This window comes from Talpa occidentalis, unplaced genomic scaffold (assembly GCF_014898055.3).
Source record: "Talpa occidentalis isolate TD23 unplaced genomic scaffold, MPIMG_talOcc4v2.1 talOcc4.6, whole genome shotgun sequence".
Classification (NCBI taxonomy): domain Eukaryota; kingdom Metazoa; phylum Chordata; class Mammalia; order Eulipotyphla; family Talpidae; genus Talpa; species Talpa occidentalis.
The window spans coordinates 3,293,331-3,318,451 of NW_023604972.1; the positions used below are offsets into that span (position 1 = coordinate 3,293,331).

The window sequence follows — 25,121 nt, forward strand, 5'->3', positions numbered from 1 at the left end:
CCATCCACCCACCTATTTATCTATCATCCATCCATCCCCCATGTCTATCCAGCTATCCACCCATCATCTACAGATATGTTAGTTAAAACTATTTAGATTATATATACATTTAACAGTAAAATTATTTATAATATTAGATACTTGAGTTCATGTTATACATTTTAATCATCAAAAGTTTTGGTAAATATTACTAATGACTTCATAATAGGATTATATCATAATATGTTCAACTATTTTTCTGCTATTGAATATTTAGCATGATTCCAGTGTGTTGCCATTTAAAATATAATGTTATAAAATATAAATGAGTGTGTTTAAATATTAATCCAAATTTTAGGTTAGCTTCTTAAGTTCCCAACCATAGAATTATTGGGTCACGGAAAATGGACATTTTTCTAGTTAATGTTAATATAGTTAGTTAATATCATGAAATTGCTTTTCAGAAAGTTTGTATCAATTAACATTTCACCATGAGTGTTAGGAGGTGTTTTTCTTGTCACACGCTTGCCAGCACCATGCACTGATATTTTCACCTTATTCAGTCTTCACAGGGCCTGGGAAAATTAATTTTTGTCTCCATTTTACAGCTGAAGAATTGGAATACAGTTTTATAACCAAGAAATGCAGTTTCCTTCCAGGAAATTGTGTCATCCGAAAGTTTGTTTTCCTTTAATTCAACAGGTCCTTGAAAAAAAACCACTTACTTTGTTAAAAATCAAAGACCAAAAAATAAGTAAAGGGGGTGACTGACTTACGCAATCCAGAAGAGGCTCCTTAATAGCCTGGTACTGACCTGCAACAAAAACAGGCCAAACGTTATTGCAAAATGCCGAGAAGACTGGGCCCTTGTTTCTCTCTACAAACCTGGTGCTCCTTGCGACTAATTTGTCTTGACTGCAATTGCTCAAAGCCAAGTGTCTATTTCCAGTTCCTCCTTCTAGCGACGGCTCTTGCAAAACGGGGCCATTGGAACAGAAGGGGAGGCAGTGGGATCCGCGCTGAGCAGCTTTGCTCTCTCTCTGGCAGGTTAACGTGCTCCCCCCAAGAGCAGCCAGCGTAGAACACCTCCAACATCAGCATCACCCGAAGTTGAGACTCACATCGCAGCCGGCGGGGAGGGCGGTCTCCTGGTTCTCCTCCCCACGACACACACCTCCATTTGCAATGACCTGTCCACTCATCTGTCTCCTTAAAAGACTAAGTGTTTTCAGGCAGGGTTAGCCACATCCACTCAACTCGCCCCTGCCAGTCAACTACCCACGTCCAGGGGCTCGCACCGACCACGTACCTTCCGGTAGGTATGTGGTGAGTGAACATTGTCCACTCGAGGTTTCTCAGCACTCAGCATCCTCACCAGGACTGTGTCTTAAAATTGTCTGACAGTCACCAGGTACATTCTGAATCTACATTTTAAATTTACCTTCTGTTATGCAAAACCACGAAAGGGCCGCTCAGAGGACCTGCAGGTGTATTGCTTCTTCGTGGCTTTAATTTTCCTAAATTATGTCAGTGGCATTCTCAGTCTACACGGAAGAACATCACAGGCAAAATTTTTTCCTTATCATTATCTCTTTATTAGCACACATGAGAACTTTCTAGCAGATTTCAGGACCAGAGCTGTGTGCTTCTTAACAATCTGATTTACTAGAAAACACCAGTCCCCTACGACATCATCTTTCCCTCCTTTGGCGGCTGGAGATCTCCGGGCAGATTTCTGACTGTGCGCAGTTAGCGTGAGCGCCCCCGCGGGCCGGGCTTTTCTCAGTCGGCTCTGGCTTTGTTATTTTCTTAAACTTTCATCCTTTTACCCTGAATTCTCTTGCCATACCAAAACATGAAATGAATCACCGCAAGCGTGTGTCAGCATGCCCAAGTCCTTTGCGGGGTGATATGCAAATGGGTGGGAGTTTGGCTCAGTGGAGACCACTCTCTGGAATTTGCTAGCACCAGTGCACAGCAAGTGCTCACCAGCCAAAGCCACCTCTTTGAGATAATGAGCTCGGGGCCGCAGCAGCCTACCCGTGCCTGCTGCCAGTGCCAGCCCACCCTGGGCACCAGTGGCACCTTCCTGATCCTGCCCCACCTCACCCCTACTGAGATCTCTGGCTAGAAACCCCCAGGCTTTCCAGGGTAGCAAGTTGTACCCTCCTGTGAGTTGAGTCAAATTAATAAGGTCACCCCTTAAAGACCAGCTGGCTTGGAGGGGACAAATGAGCATTTTTGGGGATCCATTATGATCTTCATGATCTAGCAAAGCAGCTAATTCACGGTCGGATTCAGGGTTCAACATAATTCCATTTGGGGACAGTGCCCCTGTGAATACGACCTTCCACCCACCCCATGGGTCTCTTCCTCCGCCAGAGGTCAGCGCGGCAGCCGGAGAAGCCAGCTTCCCAATATGCTTCCTGCCACCGCTGGGTCCTCGAGAGCGTTGAGTCCACCTGGAGCTTCCGCTCCCTCCCCAGTTTCTTTTCCAAATGCTCCATGGATCCTTCAGATGCTCCGGGGTGCCGGGACCTCACTGGCGGCGGGAGGCTCAGTTCTCACACTCAAGGGCACGTGCATAAAGCAGCGGCAGCGGCTGCCGGCTGAGCCCGGGCGCGGCTCCTCTTTAGGGACAGAACAGTGTTCTGTCTCCGTCTCCCACAATGCCTGTGTGTGCTGTTAACACACGCAGAACTTGGGCCATGTCAGAAGGATAGTGTAAAACTGTAAGTCAAACCGGCGCGAACACCGAAAACAAAGCAACACATAAAAAACTGTAAATCGGGTCATGCCACTCGTGGCCCACGTCACGCAGTGTAGCTTCCCAGCTTGGCCTCAGCCCCGCACCTGCTCTCCTCTCTCCCCAATGTCCCCCTCACCTCTGTGCTCCGGCCACCCCAACCTCCTGCTACCCCAGCAATGTTGTCCTCAGCCCGGAACCTTCTGCCCAAGTTCTGTCCACGCCGGGTCCTTTCATCCACCAGATGGTCACTTCCCTGGGGCACTGCCCTGACCCCCAGCTCAGCTGAAAAGCAAAGAGCCCTCTCCTGCCCTGGCCCTGTGCCCATCAAGTGCCCGGCGTGCCCGGCATGGCAGGGAGAATGCTGAGTGCTTGCTGCCACCCCTCATCCTGGGGGCGCCCAGCTGGAGAGCAGCTCCCGGCGCTCACACTGGCGCCCTTGGCCTCCAGGCTTTGTGGCTGCTGGACCAGGCGGGCTTTCCGGACCCTCAGTGCTCTCCCTCTTGTCTCAGTGGTTGGCCAGAGACAGGACCCCCCAAAGCCACCAGAGATGATGGAAACCACTGGGTCAAAGGGTGAATCTGAATGTCTAGTGAAAGACCTTCAACCCCAGGATTGTGACATGAACAAGGGCTCAGCCGTCGCCTCGCCACGCTCCTCCCCCGTGTATCCATGGCAGATATGGGCCCTCCCTGGACAGCAGGCCCTGTTTGGGTTCTCAGTAGCAGGTGGGCGCAAAGCCAGCTGATAAACAGGGCCCTGGTTGTGGACTGCGGTGCCGTCCGTCGAGGGCTCGGGCGCCCTGGGGAACCGGCGCGGGGTTAGCCTGCACAGGCGCTGGCCACAGTGTGGGCACCAGGACAAGCGCCCAGAGCGGGGCCAGCGCCAGCCCGTGCAGGGGGCATGGTCTCCCTCGGCGACTGACCCCGTTTTCACGTGGCCCCCCCGGGAGTGGCTGGTGCTGCATCTGCAGAGGGCCGTCCAGCCGCTGGAGTCAGCGCCCTGGCGGGGGACCCGTCTGCATGCCCCTCGAGCAAACATCTTTTTACAGAAACCAACATTCCCACCAAAGTTGCTTTTGAGGTCACTTTGAGGCTCTCCATTACGCAGCGGAACCTCTGATCAGGGACAAGAATGGAACAAACAGGCCCCAAATGGATGCCTTTGGGCTGACCCCCTCCAGACGTCATACCTATCACGGTGTCAACCTGTCCCCCAAAGTCATCCCAAGCCAGTCACGGAATTCATCCAGGCTGCTGCTAAATCACCAGGCTGCGCGATTCCTGCAATGGTCAGTGGGGGGCACTGCCTGCTCACACATGCTATACCTGCCCTTCCTCTTTCAAGTCCTAAAGTCCTTATTAATTTTTCTTTTTAAGTGGGCAAAAAATCAACCTTCAAGAACAGAACCTTAGAAAACTGAAAAACAAAACAAAACAAGTGTTTCCGGACAAAATGAACTTTCCTGTCTGTTTAATTGAAACAGACACTATGTATCTTCATCAGGATTTTCATTGTGCTCAGTGATTTCAGCCAGAAGGAGCCACATTCTAAGTAGGATCGTCTCCAGTTTAGTTCTCCGTTGAGTGGAAGGAGGAACACCCTGAGTTATTTTGTGGGAACGCGTGTCACCGACCTCTGGATGTCGCCCTCCCAGGAGGCGCTGGTGCCGGCAGCCTCCAAGTCCGAGTATGTGTCTGTCTTTTTCAGGCTGGAGTATTTTTTTAATAGATTGTTTTTTGCATACAAAAATGCATGTATTACAGAAAAAATATATGATACAAAGAAGAGAAAAAAATCATCCCAATGTTCCTGTGCTGAGACACTCACTATAAAAAACTGATTATAACTAAGTCACACATGATAGGGTGTATATATGGGATCACACTGTATGCCCACTATTTTATTTTCACATATATATATATATATATATTTAACTTCTATTTATTTTTGTGTAGAAGAAGAACTGGGGTGCAGGCCAGAAGTGTAGGGAGTGAGAGGATTCACCAGAGACAGAGTGGGAAGCAGAACAGGCAGATCCACTGAAACACACTGCTGAGGGGAGCAGCAGGTGAGACAGGAGGGGTCTGCTTTGCCATGTGGGTCAGCAACCTGGCCACAACCTGGACAGCGATAGTGCTGAGACTTAACCCCCAGGCCCCTGCCTGCTATTTTCTTGCCTGCTTTTTCACATAATAGCATGATATAACCTACACATATAACATCATCGTTTTTGCTGGCTGCATGGAATTCCCTCTCACAGCTGCCCCATCATATTTTCAACTAGTCCTGTGTTAGAAAATTGCCCACGCCTTAGACGTGTCGAGGAACAGCATGAACAGCGCTGCGATGGGTGGTCTCTTAGGTAAAGCATCAGTGCGTCCTCAGCTGCATCCACTCTGTTCCATTCGAATAGACACAGCAGAGGCTCTGAAGCAGGGCTTAGGTGGGTGCTGTGCTGCCCGCTATCTTTGGCAGGGTGTAGATTCCAGGGACGGGCAGGCCTGGGCAGTTTTATCTCAATCGATGTTTTTGGAATTCTGATGTGATCTCTTTTCCCTGCTTGTGTGTCTAGACACACATGGAACACCCCCAGATCAGCTTCTCTCTTCCCCAGGACGGTGAAGGGCAAGGTGGGAGGCGAGGGCTGCAGGAGCGTGACCAACGGTTCCCAGCACATTGGTTTTCAGGCCCCCTCCCCATGGAATCCTCTGAGGCCCCCCAGCTCTCTAAGCAGATTGTGGGAAGGGGTGACGCTGGTGGACAGGCTGAGGAGGGTTTAATTGAGACCAAAGTTTCCAGAGCAATTTGGAGGCATCGACCTTGAGAGAGTGCAGCCTTTGCCAGGACCTGGGGGGAAGCTTAATAAAAGCATCCTCTGCAGGAGGATTGGAGCTGGTGCTCGCCGCTGACTGAGGTGCGCTCTTGGACTTTATTTGGCTTTTCCCTCTTTTCCTCACAGCTCTGGGGGCTGCCGAGCGCTGGCTCTAGGCTGCAGGGGCGCTGGGATGACCTTTGGCATCCGTTTGCTGATGACACCCCGCCTGTGGTCTTGCATCTTCCTCTTATCTCTGCTCTGTTTTTCCTGTCTCACTCCCGTCATCGTTCTTAGCCACCAGCTTTCTGAGGACTTTCCGAAAGAACAATGTTGCAGGATGAACCGCACACGCTTCCGTGGCCTCCTCACGAGTGTCCAGCACCAGGAGCCGGGCTCTGAACGGATGCCAGGGCACCGTGAAGTGTGGCTTCTGGCGCGTTTACCCGCGCAGACACTCACGGGACCCCAATACCGCCCAGCCGGCCAGCATTCGCCGCCACTGGCAGACCCACGCACGTTTCACAGAAGCAGGGGCGCCCCCGAGGGAGCTGCACCATATCCCAGACGTGGTGAATAAAGGGCGAGCCAGGGTTCCCCTCTGCCTGCCAGAGGGACCCCCAAGCTCGTGGGAATCGCAGACCAGGCTGCAGCTGGGAGCAGCGGGAGGACAAGACCCTGCTACTCTGCAGAACAGGCTGAAGGCCCTACCAGAGGGGAAGGTACAGGGATGGAGAGAAAATCGAACAGACCCGCTGACGTTCCCGCGCGCGGGGGCCGAGCCCGACTCACCTGCGGGACTGCTGATGTGAGGCCACGACCTAGGGAGCAGAGACAAGGGGTGAGTGTCAGCGGCCCGCAGCCCCGGCCCCGCAGTGTGAGGTGGCCATGGGCTGTTCGGGGTCAACCCACTGAATGATTTTTTCCTTTTTTTGTTAGGTGACACCCATGCCGACATCCAGCAAGCCTCAGGCGTGCCTGTTGTCAGTCATCTCCTGTACCCACCCCTCGAGAGGGGCGGTTTCTTTATGTTCATGTTGTTTTGACCTGAAATGGCACATCATTTCGGGGAACATGGAAAACAGCAGAATGCAGGTGGAGGGAGACAGCCGTCACCCCCACAGCGAGTATTTTGGAGACCTGCCTGCGCATCTACACAGAGTGTATGCGGTCGTTGGCCGGGTTTAAATCCCCAGAAATATCACAGCAGCAGCGGAGGATGCACAGGCGCTTGGGGTCACATACACGTTGTACTTTTTTTATTTTTTTTTTTAAGATTTATTTATGCATGCAAGAACTGGAGTACAGGCCAGAGGTGTGGGGGTGAGAGGATCCACCAGAGACAGAGTGGGGAGCAGAGCAGGCAGAGCTACCGAAATACACTGCTGAGGGGAGCAGCGGGGAGACAGGAGAGGTCTGCTGTGCCATGTGGGTAGCTCCCTGGCCGGGGATCGAACTAGAGCTGCAGAGGCTGCTGATAGCTTCACAGTGCTGTGTTTACCCCCTTGCACCACCAGGGAGGCCCACACACATTGTACTTCAACTATCACCCCCCAACATGGTGCTTAGCAGCTCCGGGGGTTTGGGAGAGGCACTTGGGTCCAGGCTAGTTTTCCCTGTGCTGAGTAATGTCGAGATGCACGTGGTGTTTTCAGTCTAATCACTGAATATTTCCATAGAGAGACTCCATCGAGTTCCATGAAGGGGGCAAGTCATGTGCAGGTCCCCATCGTTGGGGTCTGCAGTGCTGTCATGTCTCGCCACAGAAGGGCCACGCCTGTGCCTCCCAGTGTGAAACCCACACTTCCAAACCTTTGTCTGCTGCCTCATCCTGTCTGTTTCATGTCGGACTAGACTGAATTGCTGACTTCCTTTCAAATGGCCCTGGGCCACTTGCATTTCCTCCCAGCTAAGTCTCCTGTCTACATCCATGTCCACGCTCCCCCAGGCAGGGCACAGCCCTGCCGCTCGCTCTTGGATTGTGTGTCTTGGGAACAGCTTTTCCCTAAGTTTTGGGCCGTGATCTGCAAAGCCCTGGGGCCATGGAAGCGCCAAGGCCGCTGCTGTGACAGCCGGCTTGTTTGTGCCTCCCGCGCGCGATGGTGCTGGCATCACGCCTCCCCTCCGAGGCCTCCACCTGCGTCACAGGTGCAATTACTGAGCATCGCAACACACGCCGGGTGTAAATATTTATGAGGCCTGCCTGGTGGCTGGGATACTGGGCACAGAAGAGTTAAGCCATGAGCTACTAGTAACCAGGAGACACAGCCCACGAGTCCAGCTTCCAGCTCACCCCGTGGTCCTCTGCTTCTCCATTTTAATCCTCATAATGACCCTCTGGGGGAGCTATTCTTGTTCCAAATTATAGATCAGAACGTGGGGGCTTCAGAGGGGCCCACAACTCACCCATGCACACGGCGAGGGGAGACTCTGATACCAGCCTATCTGAACCCGTTCTTGGCCGCCTCCCTGGCCTTCCCCTAGAGGCAGGGGTGAGTCACCCCTGGAGGCGGTGCAGCTGGGGCTGGGAACCCTTGTGGATAGTCCTGGCAGCCGTTCAAGCCGCCCGAGATTCTGCAGAAGTCGACGGAGAATCAGCCGGTCAGCAGACCGTTTATCGGGGCCGAGACTCTCCTGCCTCTGCTCTGACTTCCTGGTTCTTTGATGATGACCTCACGGGCCTCCCCAGACTCTAACTCCTGAGGTGTGCGCTGGAAGGACAGCTCTCCTGACGGTGGGCAGTGGACTCCATGTCCTGTGGTCATCCTGCCCTCTATGGAGGCAGCCCCGGCCCGGCCTAGACAGGGGTTTAGCTGCGTAGTCCTCACCTCCAGGACGTCAGGGCGGAGGGCCCCTTTTAAAGCAGTGTCCATTCTTCTTCTGACCTTGACCTCACTTGCTTTGTAGAATCAGAGACTGAACGAGGAAAGTGCTGTGGAGGTGATGTCCAGCTTCTTTTTCCACGTTTCAGACACTAGGCGGCAGAACCGAGGCCTTCTGACACCCAAAGAGGCTGGAGCGAAGGGGCTAGTGTCTGCGGGCCTGACTTCCCTGGTGGGTGGGCTCCCCCACTTTGCAGATGCCACTAAGTTAAGAGACCTGCCTCGAGGGGCATGGTGGGCTGTGGATGGAGGTGGGCAGGGGACAGAGTGGGGTGTGTCCAGGACGATTCACCTGGAGCGGAGCAGCCCCCGGGGCTCTCGGCCTTTGGGAGAGAGTGTCTGAAAGTGGCCTCTTGATCCGCCCTGCCTCCTGGGGGCCCAAAGCAGAGGCGCTCATTCATATGTCATTTCCTCTGGGATTATGCACCCCAGGGCTCTCCCTGCGTCACTGCAAGGCCAAGTGAATTAGCAGAGGAAGCTCCAGCGAGGCCTGGAAGGTGTTATTCCAGCTGAGCCCGAGGAGGGGGAGAGGATGCTGGGAGGCTGCCTCCAGGGGCCTGGAAGCAGGGGTGGGGGAGGCATGCTGGACACCGGCAGCTGACACGCTCTCTGAAAAGGGTCCCATGTGGATGCCTTTGCAGCTTGATGGCCCAGGACGACGCGTGGAAGGTGCTGCCTGCAGGCTTTGCGGAGACAGAGATAGGCTGTGCGCGCCCAGGGGCCGAGCAAGGCCCTGGCGTTATCCAGCTCCTCTTGTGGGGCCAAGGTCATGGGCCCACTGGCCGGCTGCCTGTCCTGACAGCGTCAGTCCCTGCGGACAGCCAGGGCTGGGGGGTGGGGTGCTGCTCCGCTTCCCGCTCCTGCCCGCCCCAGCGCCGCTGCTCCCTTCCCGCTGGGCCTGAGGTCCGGGGCTGCCTCTGTGTCTCCCAGGGAAAGCGGACAGGCCGGAGCCCATGCAGCCGGGCGGTCCAGACTAGGAACCTCACCAGCCTGGCCACCAACCCTGCGGTATTCAATATTTAAGGCTCATTACAAATAAAGATTAAAATTTTCTGATTTTTAATTTTTAATCCTTCTTAATAATTTAATACCTGGAATGTGTTTTAATTTTTAAAGGACAAGGAATTAAATTCCCTCGGCTCCCCCCGACCCCTGCCCTGGAGCCTGGGGGCCTGGATCTAATGCAGCGGCGGGATCCACCTGCTGCGCTTATCCAGGGGGCCAGGCTGGCAGGTGTGTAATTCTGCTCCCATGGAGACGAGACCGTCCTATGAGCCACGCTCCCGCCGCTCCTGCTGTGGAGACTATTCCTATCGCCCCTCCAGTGTGGTGCTGTGGTCGCCTCTGGGTGGCCCCCAGGAACCCACTGGGGGTGCAGGAGGCAGCAGCAGCACCCGGGGCAGCTCGGGGCAACTTCCCCTGCTGGCCTCTCTCCCCACTCCCAGCTTCTGGGAGGCGCTGGCTCAGCTCCGCATCTCACTTCAGTTCTGCCCCGGAATCCAGAGATGTCTTTAGGATAAAATCTTCAATTCTGCGCCAATTGGTATCAATTTAGTCAAAAGGAGAGTGTTAATGGTTACTGACGTCATTTTAAATGTAACGTAGAGAGAACTGCCAAGTGCCTACAGCTGCTAAATTCATTCCCTCTTCCTCTGTTTTGAGGCACCCAGGGTCGGGAATGGGGCCCCCAGAGCTCCTGGCGACTCTGGGCAGCAGTATTTTTAACTCAAGTTTAGCGCTTTTGTGGAAAGTCAGCACTTGGCAGCCGTGAGCTCAGCTGTCAGATGGAGGGAGCGGGCTGAGGTCAGCACCCCGGGGTCACGGTGTCCTGTTTCACACCTGCCAGGTGGCAGGACACCCTCCTTCCTCTCAGCCAGAGGGTGGTGCCGGGCGGGGCGGGGGGTGGACGGCTGTCTGGGGCAGCTGTGGCGCTTGGGCTGGGACATGCACCTGCCAGAGACTAGGGCAGCTGCTGGGACACTGAGAGGCCGGCGCTCTGGGAGGCAGCGGGAGCTGGGCAAGGTGCAGTAAAGGGTGTTCAGTGCTGTGGCTCCCGAAAGTAACGCGGAGCCTGTGGCCAACTGGAGGGGATGGAGGGGGAGGTGACATCTAAGTCAGAGGGCGTGATGGCCTCGAGAGCCAGCACTTCCTTGCTCCCCAGGCTGCCCCCAGAGTCTGCCTCTGATCACCTGGCTCCTGGCCAAGGTTTGCTCACTCATCAACCAGAACAGAGTAAGGGAGACCAGGTACCTATCAATGCGGGGGCCAGGACACGCCGGCACACAGCGTGTGAGTCGTGCCACATACACCGGCAAGGGGGGCACGGAGGAGCAGGCCCTGAGTGAGGCCCCTGCGCAGGCCTGGGTCTGCACACCAACCACCTACCCTATCCCAGCACGCCTAGGGCCCCGAGGGAATGTCTCTGCATGTGTGCGCACATGGGGTGCACCTTGCTGATGGGAGATGGGGGCCCTCCCCAGCCCACGTCACTCTGAAACAGATGAAACTCACTCCAAGGTAGAGTCAGGTCAGGACTCACCTCATTAGCGAATCAGCTGCTTCGCCACTTGATTAAAGGGTGAGAGAAAGGGTAAGGGGAGAGCCAGGTGGAGACACACAGAGACACAGGCCGAGCTCTGGGAGGCCCTGCGCACAAGACCCGTCCCTTGGAGTTGGGGCGCGTCACCTTCCTGGTGTGGATGGGCCCCCCCATGGAAGCCCTCCCAACCCCCTGCCTTGGGGTGTCATGGATGTTTCCTCCTGTAGACGTGACCCACTAATAACTCCACGGCCAGCTCCTCTCCCCTCTCTGGAGGCTGCGGGGAGATCCAAGCTTCTGGTCCTGTTTGGACTTTGGGGGACCAGCCCCCCCCAGCAGCCAGAACAGAGGGTGCACCTGGTTCTCTTATCACTCGGGAAATCACAGGGGTTTCCTGAGCCCTGTGCCAGGAACCCAGAGCAGAAATCAATAGATGCTTTCAGTGACAGGGCCCAGGGGGCAAGTGTGATGACACCGTCCCTGGCTGCAGGGACCTCCAGGAAGGGACATCGAGGCCTGCAGCTGGGCCTGAAGACATGCTGGACGGTGGCCCCCAGCCTCCCTCTCCCCTGCCAGGCCCGCCTCTGTCCCCACAGCCGGCACACGGTCTGCTCTATATTCTTTCCATATTTCCCTGCCCTAGAGAGCATGTTGGTGGCCGGGACTGAGTCTTCCTTGCCTTTGTTTTTCGGGTCCCCAGCACAGGCTTTGGGTGCAGGGGCGGTGGGGACAAGGCTGCCCTGTTACGTCCAGTAGCATTTCTACTGGAGGAGGCGCTGGTGTGGGCGGAGGGGCTTGTCCCGCAAGGCCCCGGGTTCCAGCAGGTCATGGGGCGAAATCCAGGCCTCCAGGCCGGGACACTGGTTCTGTCCTGAGTCCTGTCCCCGCGGGGGCCCCAGCCCCCCCAGTCCACAATTACGATCTGTGTAGAGAATGATGCCAACATTTAATAGTTATTAAAATAAGGCAGTAGGCCTTATACGTATTTTCCAGACATTTGATTTGATTTATATATCTCAAATACTAATTTATATTCATATAATACTTTCATTATAAAATATGCAGTGCTATAGAGATTTGTATGTATATGAGAATTTTTTTTTTTAATTTGGGTTTATAAATGGTTTGGAACGGGTTGCAGAAATACCGTCTGTTGCTCTTTTTAATATATCTTGAGCATGCTATGACATGTCCTGAAATAATTTGCTTTGGAAAAAAGCACTGCTCTCCCGCGCTCTTTTTGCCAATGTAACCGTAAATATTACTTTGATGTATGTAATTGCTTTAGCCATCTCCATTTGAAGGAAAGCTTCTAACCCTTCCATCTCCCATCTCCTGCTTTGTCAGGAAATAAGAAAATCTGACTTAAAATGCATTATTCAAATGTATTTAATGTAAACATTAAAGAAGTCTGGGAATAGCCACACATTGCGCTTGGCCGAATCTGCTCTTGAAAATATTTCGCGTATTTTCTTTTCGGACGCTTGGCCACTCTGTTCAGGGAAAAGATTTCCTTGCGCCCATGCGAGGAGCTTGAGAAGCTTCCAGGGCCTGGCGCGGTGGGTCGGGTCCATGCAAGTGTTGGATGGTGACTCGGGGAGCCACGCTGGGGCCCGAGGACTAGAGGACGCGTGGACATCCTCGCATCAGAGGTGGCCCCGGCAGGGCTCAGTGGGGGTATTCTGAGGAGGCTGCAGAGGACCCTCTGCCGTGGGCACCAGTGTCGCTGCAGAGCTGGGCTTTGGGGCCCCCTGTAGGTTATTTCGCCACATCTGTCCATCCCTTTAGGAGCTTTAAGCCTCAGCCGTGACCCCGGACCATGTGTTTTATCTGCTGGTCAGCAGCCCGTATGTGCCCCGACGCATAATTGCTCAGTAAATTTTTTTGCTCAATTGAAGGACAAATTAAAGAAATGACAGGCTGCTATGGTCTCCCCGCTTGAGAGGCCTGCACCGGACTTGGGAGCTGATCCAGCTTTAGATGGGTCATTGGCCGAGGCGGCGTCCCAGGCCCGCTTCCTGGGCTGTCCAGAGCCCTGCCTGGGAGGCCGAGGGCCCTTCAGTCTCTACCTGCATCCTGCACACAGCAGGCCCAGACCCCTCGTCCCTCCTCCTTCTGGACTTCAGGCTCCGTGAGCCCTGAGATCACAACCAGCAACAATTCTAGTCCCTCACATCAACATTGTGTGTGTGCACATGTGTGTGTGTGTGTGTGAGTGAGAGAGAGAGAGAGAGAGAGAGAGAGAGAGAGAGAGAGAGAGAGAGAGGGCGGGTAGGGGGAGAGAGAGAGAGGGGTCAGCTTATTTGCTGCAGAACCAAAGTTTTCACTCCTCGATTAATAAACAAATAAATATTCTGACCTATTTTTCTGCAGACTGAAGTTCTGGAATTTCAAATCACTGGATCCTTCTTTTGTTGTCCTTCGATTGCCCCTGGGATGAAAGAAAATAGATTGTAGTCAGGAAATAGCAAGAAGCGAGGGGAAAAAAATTAATTAAGTGCATTCATTCATAGAAACAACCACTCAGTCAGATTTAAGTAATTAACGTCTCACACATAATTCCAAATCTCTTTTTGTATTTCCATTGGGTTTTAAAAAAATGTGGGTTTAAAGTAATTCAATTCGTTTAAAATATATTTTTTTAATGCAAGACCTGGATTTGACAAGGACAGCAGCCTGGGGGTGGAGGTAACATCCCATCAAGACAGATGGGGTGCGCCCCCATCTTGCCAGGCTGGCTGGGCGCTACCCCTCAGCTCTGTGGGTGTCTGGGCCACCATACTGTCACCATACTGTCATCACACAATGGGGGTCTGTCAAACAAGGACAGTGACCTTGAGCCAAGGAAGGTTCTAGCTGCTCCCCGTGTCAGCTGAATTTGACCCCAAAGTAGCAGATGCCATCCAATGCAAGAATGCCGGTTATTTAGCAATAGCAACTGGGATTCAAATAATATTTATTGAATGCTCTATAATTTCAGCACTTGGCTGTGGCATTTTCTATGAAGAGATTCAATTATTTTAAATTGAGTCAATTTGTTCAAATGCGGCAAGGCATTCGCCATCATAAACCATCACTATCGTGCACCCTTGTTCATTTAATTAAGCAAGTTTAATACACTTTCTTTCCCTTTCCAGGCGCTCGGTACACTTCATCAGACATCCCGCCAGGACCAGCTCCCTCAGCGGCCTCCGAGCCTCCTGACCTCAGGCCTCCTGCTCTCTGCTGGGGTCTCCCTGGCTTCTGCTCCTTGGACTTCCTCTCCACCCTCAGATCTTCTGGGGCTGAATGTGGCCCTGAAGCTATTTCACGTGACAGCTGTTCCTTCACTGCTTAGGGGAACTATTTCCTCAAGCAAATCTGAGCAGCAGAGCTGCATCTAGGGCCTGGCGCACAGTGGAACAGACCAGGATGCTTCCAGGCCCTGCTTCTGCTCCTCCTCCTCGTTAGTTCCAGCTCCGGCGTCTGAGCTCAGCTCAACCATCCTCAAATCCTCGGGGACCTTGCCGACCTGTGGCCTGGCTCCCGCACGGAGCCAGGAGCCCACCGAGTGGCCGTCTTCCTCTGGGTGTCACCTGAAACCTGCGCCACCAGCCACACTCTGTGGGGTGGAGATCGGCAGGCTCCCCCTCCAGGGCCTGGGCAGTGCCGGCCCTCAGTGGATACGCCTGGCGGTCGCACGGTCAAGACTCCTGAGAAGCCTGCGATGCTTCTCTCTACCCAGGCTGTGGCCTGATGGGTGGAACACCTGGTGGGATCCCTGCCTCCTCTGTGCGACCCTCTGGGAAGACTGCGCTATTGCGTGGCTTTTTACTTATCTTTTGGTTATGTCATGATTTGAGAATTGTTTGGTTGCTGTGGTATTCCATGACTTCATCCTTCTTTTTCCATCTGGGTAAAGCTGGAGTCATAAATCTGTCCTCTCGCTTCTAAGTTCTAGACACAAACATTGGACTATTTTCTGGGCCTTTCTAATTGGCCCTGAGCATCTGTTGTGGTTCCCTGGTGGCGCTCCAGCAGGCCGGGCCTTTGGCTGGTGAGGGCGCCCTGCTGGCTGTTTCCACCTGCAGCCTGGGGTCCTCTGCTCCTCCCGCCTCCCTCATGGCCATCTCCCCAACCCCAAGCGGCTCTTGGAGCCTCCTCTGTGCTTCCAGGAGTGACCCTCTGTCTTGCTTTTGGTCTTGCCCTCCACCCCGGCCTCTAGCTTCGGCCCCCTGCCCCGAGGTCCATCCTGCAGGACCAGGCCCAAACCCTTCCCATGGTCACCAAGATGCTGGTCCGAGGCCCAAGCAGTCTCCTGTGGCGCTTGGCCTGTGTCCTGCCACCCCTCCCGCGGCCAGGCCCACTCTGCCCGCTGTCTGGACCAGCTTCTCCACATGAGCCCAGGCCCAGACTTGTGCTGGCAAAAACTTAGGTCCAGTTCAAATGCCTCTCCCTGGGCTCTGCGCCTCGAGGCCCGCCAGCGGGCCTGTGAAATCCCTTTGCTAGTTCACTGATGCAGCAAGGCTGGCGGGGCCAGAGCATGGACAAGCGGACACGCAGCCCCAGCCCCAGCCCCCGCGTGTGCCTGCCCTTGTCCTCCTGAGGGGGGACTTGCTGGCCTGCGCGCTGCCCGGCGTCCTTGCATCCCCTCCCGCCCTGGCTGTGGAGCCTCGGGGTGTCTGCACTCTGTGAATTGACACCTTTACAGTGGCCAGCCACGCGACCTGCCCACCCCAACGACACAGCCGCGAACTCAGTGAGCCTGCGGGGCCCGCAGTCACACATGTGGCTCTTGAGTCATAATTCTCTTTGGAGAACTTGGGGGCTGAATTGCGGAGGCCAAGGTCATGAAGGACAAGAATTGTTATGATAATAACATTTGAAAACTTGCCAATGATTCCCAACCACAGGCTGCTGTCCAACGAATCCATCCAGTCCTCAGGACAACCCTCTGAGACCCGCCCTAGTGCATCCCCAGCCCTGCTGCAAAGTTCACCCTGCTCGCCTCCCGCCATCCCTCTGGACCTGAGGCAGATTCCAGGGTGGAGGCACAGGGAGGGCTTTAGGGGACTTCCCGGGAACCCTGCTGTGCTGGGGAGAGAGGGAGCTGAGCTCCAGGCCGTGAACGCCCCGGCCAGCTGTTATTCTGACCTTCTATCAGCCCCACCAGGACTTTTATTTGGGCCGCTGTAAAATTTCCTTCTCTGCACAACCCTTGAGATGTTTTTCTCCCTTATACTGTTCATGGGATTTTTTTCCTTACAAATATTCAAGATTTTTTTTCCCTTATATGATGGACCAAATTCCTTTATGATGTTCCACTCCGTTCCCTCGGCTTCTGCTATCTGTCCACAGAACAAGAACACGCCACTATTTCAGCATCTTTAGAGAAGTCACGTTGCCTTTTGTTTCCTTCTTAAAAATGGTGCCACTGTCATAGTTGTCTCCTGCTGTGTGGTGATATTAGCCCAGATTCAGCAGCTTAAATAACTCACGTTTATAATCTAACGGTTTATATGGGTCAGGGATCTGGGTGTAGCTTCAAGGGCCTGCTGTGTTAGGGTCTCCTATGAGGAGACCAATTAAGGTGTCAGTAGGGATGGGGTTTCATCTGAAAGCTCAGCTGGGAAAGGCCCTGGTGTCAGTCTGTTGGCCTGTTGGACTAAGAACCTCAGTTCCCTGGAGTCTGCTGCGTAGAGGCTCCCCTTGGTGCCGTGCCCCTTGGGGTTCCTGACGGGGCTCCTCCCTTCATCAAGTCATAGGAGCATGGAAGACAAGAGGAAAGTTTCAATCTTCTATCACACCGGAAATGTCAAGTTTGCCATTCCCTATTATTTAGAAGTGGTCGAGGCCTCACTCACACCTAGGGGAGAGGCATCCCCGGGGAGGGCCGTGGGTGCCAGAGGTGGGAAGCTGGAGGGTTATGTGACTGTCTTCACACATCCTGCGTATTTCATGTGGGAGTGTGAGTAGAGAGGACACTTAAGTAACATCGAGAAGGATTTTTTTTTTTTGCAAACCTATAAATCAAATTAGCTGAAATCTTCCTGCAGCTTATTTTATAAACTTTCCTGACCCCTGAAAATGTCAGGACAATTTTCAAAAGCTTTTCAGCTAATTTTAGAAGGCTCTAGCAAATACCAGAATAAACTGGTCTTCTGACTCTTTGCCCTTGCATTCGAGAGGCCATTTTAATAATTTTTGCCTCTGGGTATTTTAATTCTAATGCCTTTAGAATAGTCACCACATCAGTTGTCACAAAACACTCATCTTGGTGAGGGGGACCCATAGCAGTGATTTCCTTTGGTTGCTCAGCCATATGGGGGCAAGTGCAAGCTTATCTCAATGGGGCATTCCTGTCAACAGCTTCTTCTGGACCAGGGAATACTTAGCGCTTGCCCAGAGCAAAGCCCAGGTTCTGGGGGTTTGATGCGCCGCAGTCTGCCTGCTGGACACTGTCCATGTGCCGGCACTGAACCCAGAGAAACAGAAGCAGCTGCACGGTACGCGACCTTCCTGCCACCCAGTTTTTGGGTTTGAAATTGAATCTATCTGCAGAGGGCCTCGTCCTTCAGCTGACAAAGCCCAGCCACTCGGATCCCACTTAACCTTGCACTTTTATATTAAAAATGTAGCATGTTCTAACCGGTCCCTGGAGATATGAACTGGCGACCCTTCCTAGAGGAACTTGAGCGGGAAGTCGCTCAATCATAAATTGACCCCAGGGAGATGCTTCAGTTGCTCTTCCTTACCAGTTCACCTCTCCCCAGTTCCATATTCTGATGGTTAATTTTGGCCCAACTTTGCTAGGTGATGGTACCCAGCTGTTTGTTCAAACATTGTCTGGGAACTGTTGAGGCATTTCTTAGATGTGATTAACTCAGAGTAGACACTGAGTAAAGCAGATGACCCTCCTGATATGGGCGGGCCTCATCTAAGCAGTTGAAGGCTTTGGAGCAAAGACTGCGGTTTTCAGAAGAAGAAATTCCACTTGAAGACAGAAACACAGGAGCCCTGCCTGGGTTTCCAACCTGCTGGCCATTGTTATCGGCGTCTCCAGTCTGCTGGTCTGCATATATATGGACACATGTGCACACGCATTTATATATCTATATCTATAGACGATACATATATAAATATATTTATATATAAATTATGGAAATATATTTATGAGTAAATACATTTATATAAGTAAATACATAAGTATGTATTTTTATATATAACATAAATATAAGTATAAAATACATATTTATAATTCTCTTGGTTCTATTTCTCTGGAGCTCCCTGACTAATATATTTCTTCAATATTTAGTCGTTGGGCAGCAGCTCCCAACAGAGAAGGAAGGAAAGGTCATTTACAGGTGGTGAGTGCCTCCTGGTTCCAAATGTGGCCCCAGGTGATTTAATATAATCCTCAGAGCAGCCCCTCACCTTCTACCTCATGGTCTCCGCAAAGACTCGGCCTCCAGCCCCAGAGACTCCACAGTGAGACAAATCTCATTGCCAAAGCTGTTCTTCCACCACCGACTGCACAGGTTGTGGAGGTTTCCCTCTGTGCCACAGCACACGTGGGCGCAGGGAGGGGGCACAGGGAAGGGCTGTCGCCCCAGGGATCGGTTGCACTGGGGCTGAGAAGGTCCTGAGCTGGTTTCTTCAGAGCAGGCCTGAGGGCAGCCAGCAGGCAGGTCGCCATGGCCCCCAGCAGGGACACTGTCTCTCCCCACCCTTGCCTGAATTGTGCTGGATTGGAGCTGGCCCTGAGGACAGCGGGGGGGCCGTCTGTGGCTGTGACCCGGTCTCTAGTGGGGTGACCGCCTTGCGCCATCAGCTGGGAGACAGAAGCTTCTCCCAACTCAGAGGTGGGGGGCTCCCTGTTGAAATGGACCAGGCTTGGTTTCCGGGGGCCTGCATGGCACTGTGGGTGTGGCCACCTCCCACCCAAACTCTGAGTACCTGGGCTGCCCACACAGGATGGGGCAGAGGAAACATTTGTGCATGAGAAGGTCCGTAGGTGGAGGCAAAATGTCTCCAGAGAATTACCAATTCTTGTTTACTGAGACAGAAAATGGAGCTGGAATATTCTGCTGTGCCCGGGGTTGCAGTGCAGAATGGAGGGTGATGTCTGAATTTAGCTCCTTCCTTTCCCAGAGCTCTAATCTCAAGGATGTGCCAGAGACAGGACTTACCAGCGCCCACCTGCTGCCTGTGGACTCTGCAGTGCCCCCTGCACGGATCCGTCCGCAGAGATCTGTTAGCTCCAGCCACTGTGGGTGCAGCAATTACATTCTCCCCAGGGTGCCTGTCCTGGTGGGGTGCCAGCAGGAGCGGGGTGCCAGCAGGAGCAGGGTGCATGGGCTTTTTTAGGGTTCTTGCCACCTGGCACCCTGATGAGTGACCACCCTGGTCAACGCCATCATTATGGAGAAGCAGTTGCCCTGGCGATAGCACAAGAGGCCAGGAGGTATTTTTCCAGAATTCAAAACTAATTTCTGGTGCAGCAAAGCTTTTGCTCAGATCGTGGACAAAAAAGTGAAGTTCTGGCTCACTTCTCTGCTGTTTCATTTCTCTTTTACTCATTACTATAGAGGAAATAACCGGTTCTGTTGTCAGAACTGCACTCGATTTGTAGGTTGCAGACCAAGGTCAGCGCAGGGTATGAATCAGCAGAACTGAATGGAGCCATCCCGTGAGCGCGGTGGGCGAGAGGGAAGGAGCACTGTATTTCATCGTTATTTGCCAATTATGTTTTGTATGTCATTTGCAGCAGCAGACTGTATGACAGGCTTCGTCCCTGCATGCAGATATGCGTGTGTACACACGCGTGCACACTAACACAATACACACATGTCCGTGTCCACATATATATGTGTGTCTGCATACCTCTATCCCCCAAGAACTATTGCTTGAGCCTTTTTTAAATTTAGCTGAATGCTCGACCCCGGGGTCTAACCTGCCCGAGCAGCGGCCACTCGCAGCTTCGTGGGCACAAGGCGCTGGCTCAGGCACCAGCCGTCGCCGGCATCTGGCCCTCCCGTGACGAGACCCCATATTTCTGGCTGGGGATGATGATGTTACCACTGGGGCCAAAACCTCCCACGTCTGCCACAGGGACAGCCATGTCTCAGCAGGTGTGACGAGCGGCATGGAAGGCAATGCTGCTCTCCTTTAAATATAGGAGTGTGAAATCCCAGAGACATGGCCGCCTTCCTCCCCTGCCCATCCCACGCACACCTAACCGCCGCCTGTCACCCTCCCCCGCAGGCCGACGGCCTCACACTCGCGTTCCTGTTCTCCGAGGTCAGCTCCCAGGCATCGACTGTTCTCAGAGAGAGGAGCAACGCGGGGCAGACCCAAACCCGACTATTCTATTCTCTTTGCTCCTAAACAACTTTGTCAACAGGGTGGGTGCCATCCAAAGTCCTTTCACGGCCCAAGACGCGTGAGGGGGAACGGTCAGTCTGGGCTCCTCAGCCGGGCTCCTCAGCCGGGCTCCTGCGAGCTGCCAAAGACGGGGCTGCACTTTGGGAATGACCTTCCCACTGTGACCTTTTTCTGCGCCAAGCAGGTAGCAGGTACCGCAACGCCTCTGGGGAATTAAATCACAAGGAGACGAGAGTTAATATTTGTCCAGAATGTTGGAAATAACGATTTTATCTAGTGGTTCAGGAGCCACACCAATGGCCTGGAGCTGAGGGCTTGACTTCCCGCTCGCCTTTGGAGTGTGGTTTCCCTGGGCTCCACCGTCAGAGAAGAGAAGCAGAGAGGGGAAGAGACTGGATTTCAACGCTGGCGGCCTCAGGGGCCCGAGCCCCTGACCTCTTTTTTTTTTTTTTTTTGCTATGTGTACAATCAGGAGAGAGAGAGAAGAGCTTTGGCTTTTGTTTTTAATCCTGGGCTACAAAGAGAGGTGTGCTGTGAGCAAGGAGAACAGAGAGCACCATCATTCCTCATGGAACACCACTAGCCTTTCAGTCATGGGGGTGAGGGGGTTGATGAACTTGCAGGCAAGAGTCAAGATGCTGCAGAAAGTTCCTTAGAGTTAAACAGAAGTTTACCAAGTGCCCCAGCAATTCCACACTGAGGCAGCTGCCCGAGGGAGAAGAAGACACATCCACACACACACACACACACTTGCCACAAATATTCTCGATAGTTCTTCACCCGCGCCCCCAATGGAAAACAAGCTAAATGTTCATCAGCTGGTGAATCGATCACACATGGATGCAATGGAATATTATTCAGCAATAAAAAGGAATGAACTATTAAACAGACTACAACTTGGACAAACCTCAAAACCACGTCACTGACAGAGCCAGACACTGAGGCCACATGTTGTATCATTCCACACGAAATGGAACGAAATGTCCAAAAGAGAGAAATCTATAAAAAGACACAGAGTCGATTCGTGGTTGCCAGTGCAGAGCCTGGGTACTGGGGGACTGAGCCCCATGACAGTAATTGGGAATGAGAAATCTTACTGGGATGATGGAAAGGTCCTAAAACTGATTGATGGTGATGGTCGCACAACTTGGTCAATTTGCTAAAAGAACTTTGGACTCATACACTTGAACGGGGTGAATTATAAAATGCCATGGCCATACCTAAATAAAGGCATTTAAAAGAAGGTCTGGGAGTAAACTGCTAGAGCCAGCATCCTTTGGCTGTGATGGATCATGGTGGATGGTCTTGGGCTCTGTCCTGGCCTCAGGGACGCCGCGGTGGGTACTGCCACACCACCGCTCAGCTCTGCTGAAACCCACAGCCGATTAATCCTGCAGCTGGGCCTGCAGCAGGCGAGAACCCTCAGACGGCGCACTGTAATCCATCCGACTGCCACCCGCACTCTCCGAAGGCAAATGCCAGAGCCTTTCACACTAGATTGGCGTTAAGCACAGCAATCACCTGTTGGGAAAATAAACCAGCTCTGGCTTCTGGAGCTTTGTGTGTTGAAACCAGCCATTCTCCTCAAGCTCCCGCCAGCCAGCCAGGAGGAGGCATCACAGGGAGGCAGATGGCGTCGTGGTCAGTGCTGCAAATAAAGCTACTGTCCTCAGCCACCGCCTTCTCGGAGCCCTTCTGCTGCCCGCCTGGGACCGACACCTCACAAGGCAACGAGCCTCGTGTCTGCAGGAGAGGCCGGCCTGTGGGCTGGGGTGTGTCCCAGGAAAGGCAGGAAATAAAAAATCAGAAAGGATGTTCAGAACTGTAAATGAGTTGGGTTGGATTTCTACGATCTTCAAGAAACAAACAAACCTCAAAACATCACAGCATTTTTTTTAAAATTGAGGTGACATTGGTTTACAACACTGTGTGTGATTTTGGGGTACAGGATCTGTAGGGTAAAGAAAATATCAGGCTTTTCTGCCCTTCCGCCATCAGGATAGATGATGGATCCTTGTCCTGAATGCAGGCCTGATGGCGGCACCTGGAGGAGGGTGTGGGCCTAGGTAGATGGGATTCACCTGGGCTAAGACTGTGCTTTTAAGGGCGGCGTCGCGGGGACGCCAGCAGAAGCAGCAGCAGCAGTAGCAGCAGCAATAGCAGTACCAGCAGCAGCAGTGGAAGCCGAAGCAGAAACCGAAAGAGAAGCCGAGAAGCAGCAGAACGAACGCTAGAGAGCCCAGATAGAGTGAAGACTTGCTGGGGGCTGGGAGGCCTGCCAGCCTCCCAGCCCCCCAGCCAGCACCCCTGCCTGCCATATGCCTGGTGAACCCCAAATAAAAAACCTGCAAAACTACTGAGGACTCTGGCTCCTCCTTTACCCGGTCTGCATGGGATCAGAAAACCTGCACTGTGGCCAGTCCAGCCCTTTACAGGATCACACCCTTCAGGCGGATGCTACTTCTACCCCCCCCCCTGCCCCCCAAGGCAGCCACAGTCCTCCGCTAGTGCCCGGGGTGCCCCACTTGGTGGAACACATGCAAAGTCAGCTATTCTCAGGCGCCTCTCGAAGCTGAGACCAGTCCCGCCTCCTCAAGCGTGTCCTGCCTGGCCTGACCGTGGCCCAGTCCCAGCCCCCAGGGCTCTGCGCTCCCTCGTCTACGACGTTCACCATGTCGTCGGACGGCAGTGAGCACTGCGCTTGCCGGAGACCGTGACCCTAGAGAGGGCGGAGGAGCACGCCCGAGGCGGGAGGTCCTGGCAGTGGGGACTCCATCCCACCGGACCTCAGTTCTCGGCTCCCAGCACACCGGCCCTGCGGCCACTACGGTTTGCTAAAGGCTGCGGGACGAGGAAGTGTGGCCCGGCCACAGCTCTCTGCGAAGAAGCCGAGTGTCATCGGGGCCTCTCCAATTGGGGCCCCTGGAGTCAAGGGCGATCTTCTTAGCTGGAAGGTGGCCCATCTGGTCCAGCAGCCCTACCTGCGTCAGCCACGGCGGCTTGAGTCCCTGAGCTCCTTCCAGGCTTGGATTCCCTGAACTGATCTGCAGTTCAAGTTCTGTCTGTCCAGGAAGATGTTGAGAACAAGACGTCACGAAGTGCAGGTTGCATGTGTGGAAGGGAAGGCCAGCTCGCGCCAGATGCTGTGGCATCTCCACGGGGACTGTGGCATCTCCACGATTGCCACAGTGATGGCGAAAATTCTCCCGCTGCTGCCGAGTGTCCTGTGGTCAGACGCTGGGGCCGTGCAGGTGAGCGCGGACACCGTCAGGGTGGCTGAACGCTCGCGGGTTTGCACAGGGGGCCGGCGTGAGCCCCTCGCCCAGTGGTTCTGTGCCTGCCATGCTGTCCCTGCTCCCTTGAGCAAGCTGAGAACCAAAAGGGCTGCAGAGATCCACAGGCCGGTTTCTTATTTATTTTTACTCCTATTTCCACCTTGCCTTTCCCACAAAATCAACTTAAAACATTTGCTTCTCATGTACTCCTTCCTCCAGCCATGCGCTTAGGGCCGCCAGACTAGCAGCTGATGTGGCTGAAGGACGCGTCAGCGCTCATCGCTTTCCTCATGCGTTCATTCGGTAGAAAGTTCTGGCCTTGGGCGACAGGCGGCGGCCGGCAGCTGTGACTGGATGCTCCAGCTCCGCGGAGGTCACGGGGCCCATCATAGTGTCCACTGGGGTGCTGGCCTCGTCTGGAGTCTCTGCCAAGTCGAAGGGGCGCCACGGCAGTGGTGTCTGCAGTTGCTTCTCCTTCTAGTCCATGTGAATCCTTCTTTTCTGCTGAAGTTGTGCTGAGCCCTGAGTGCAGGCCTGGATGTAATCTGGGTGCCCCTGACATGGGGAGCCACCTGGTGTCTTTCTGCCTCCCTTGAGTTCTCTGCTGTAACCAGCATAACCTCAGCAATGCCATTGCAACTACCTCCCCCGCCTTTCCAGCCCTCCGGGCCCAAGGGCCTGTGCAACCTCACCCAGTGAGCCCACCCCCACCCCAGCAGGCCTCCCAGGGCCCACCCCGTGTCCCTCCGTGAACACAGGGCTCAATCAGGCCCGAAAGTGCGAGCTTACTTCCCTGTAGCCTGAAGACACCCCAGGCAGACATCAGCCTCCTGATCTAACATTTGATTTTTTTCTCACATGGAAACAGCCCGGACATGCTCGGAGGCTGGGGAGCGGGTGGGCATGCTTCCAGAGCCAGCTGCCAGGGCCCTCTTGGCTGAGGCTTCTCTTCAGCTGGAGCAAAGCTGTGCCTCTGAAACTTGCGGCCCAGGCTCCTGCTGGGGCTTCCTGCTGGCGTCCAGCATCTGCTTTTCTTCTGCCTGGAAGAAGGTGCGCTCCTGCTCACGGCGCTGCCGCAAGGGCAGTTGTGGGGAGCAGGCATTGCGGCGCTCGGGAGAGGCAGAACAGATGGTGGGAGAACAGTAAGGGCTCTTCCTGGCGCGGCTCTGCGTGGTCTGCGTCCCGGGTCTCCTAGACGGACCCACAGTCCAGCAGTGGGTGGGGCCCTGCTCCCTCACATCACGGGCACACAGGTGAAGACGTCTCTGGGCTCATATAAAGCTGCACAGCAGTTAGCACAGAGAAAGAGTTATGATACTTGGGGGTGGAGGCGCGTATGGGGGGTAGGGAGAGAGGCCTTTAAGACCTCTTCCAGAAGTTTTCATCCACCTCCTGTCCAGTGCATCCACACACTGGATAACCTCCTCGGAGGAGATTGCAGAAGCCAAAAGATTATTTATTGTCTTGCAGGTGAGACCACAGTGTTGTCGACTCTGATGACAGAGGGAAAGTCATCCATTGC

General features: G+C 53.8%; 1 protein-coding gene across 1 annotated transcript in view; it reads right to left on the reverse strand.

The window, feature by feature from the left end:
• Window positions 1–25,121, reverse strand: part of CLNK (cytokine dependent hematopoietic cell linker) — a 79,168-nt gene that overhangs the window by 35,592 nt on the left and 18,455 nt on the right. The window contains exons 2-4 of the mRNA XM_037530543.1: window positions 13,321–13,392; window positions 6,333–6,361; window positions 756–793 (exon numbers count right to left, since the gene is read on the reverse strand). Of these exons, the coding sequence (XP_037386440.1) occupies window positions 756–793; window positions 6,333–6,361; window positions 13,321–13,392 (139 nt within the window). The remainder of the gene's footprint in view (window positions 1–755; window positions 794–6,332; window positions 6,362–13,320; window positions 13,393–25,121) is intronic.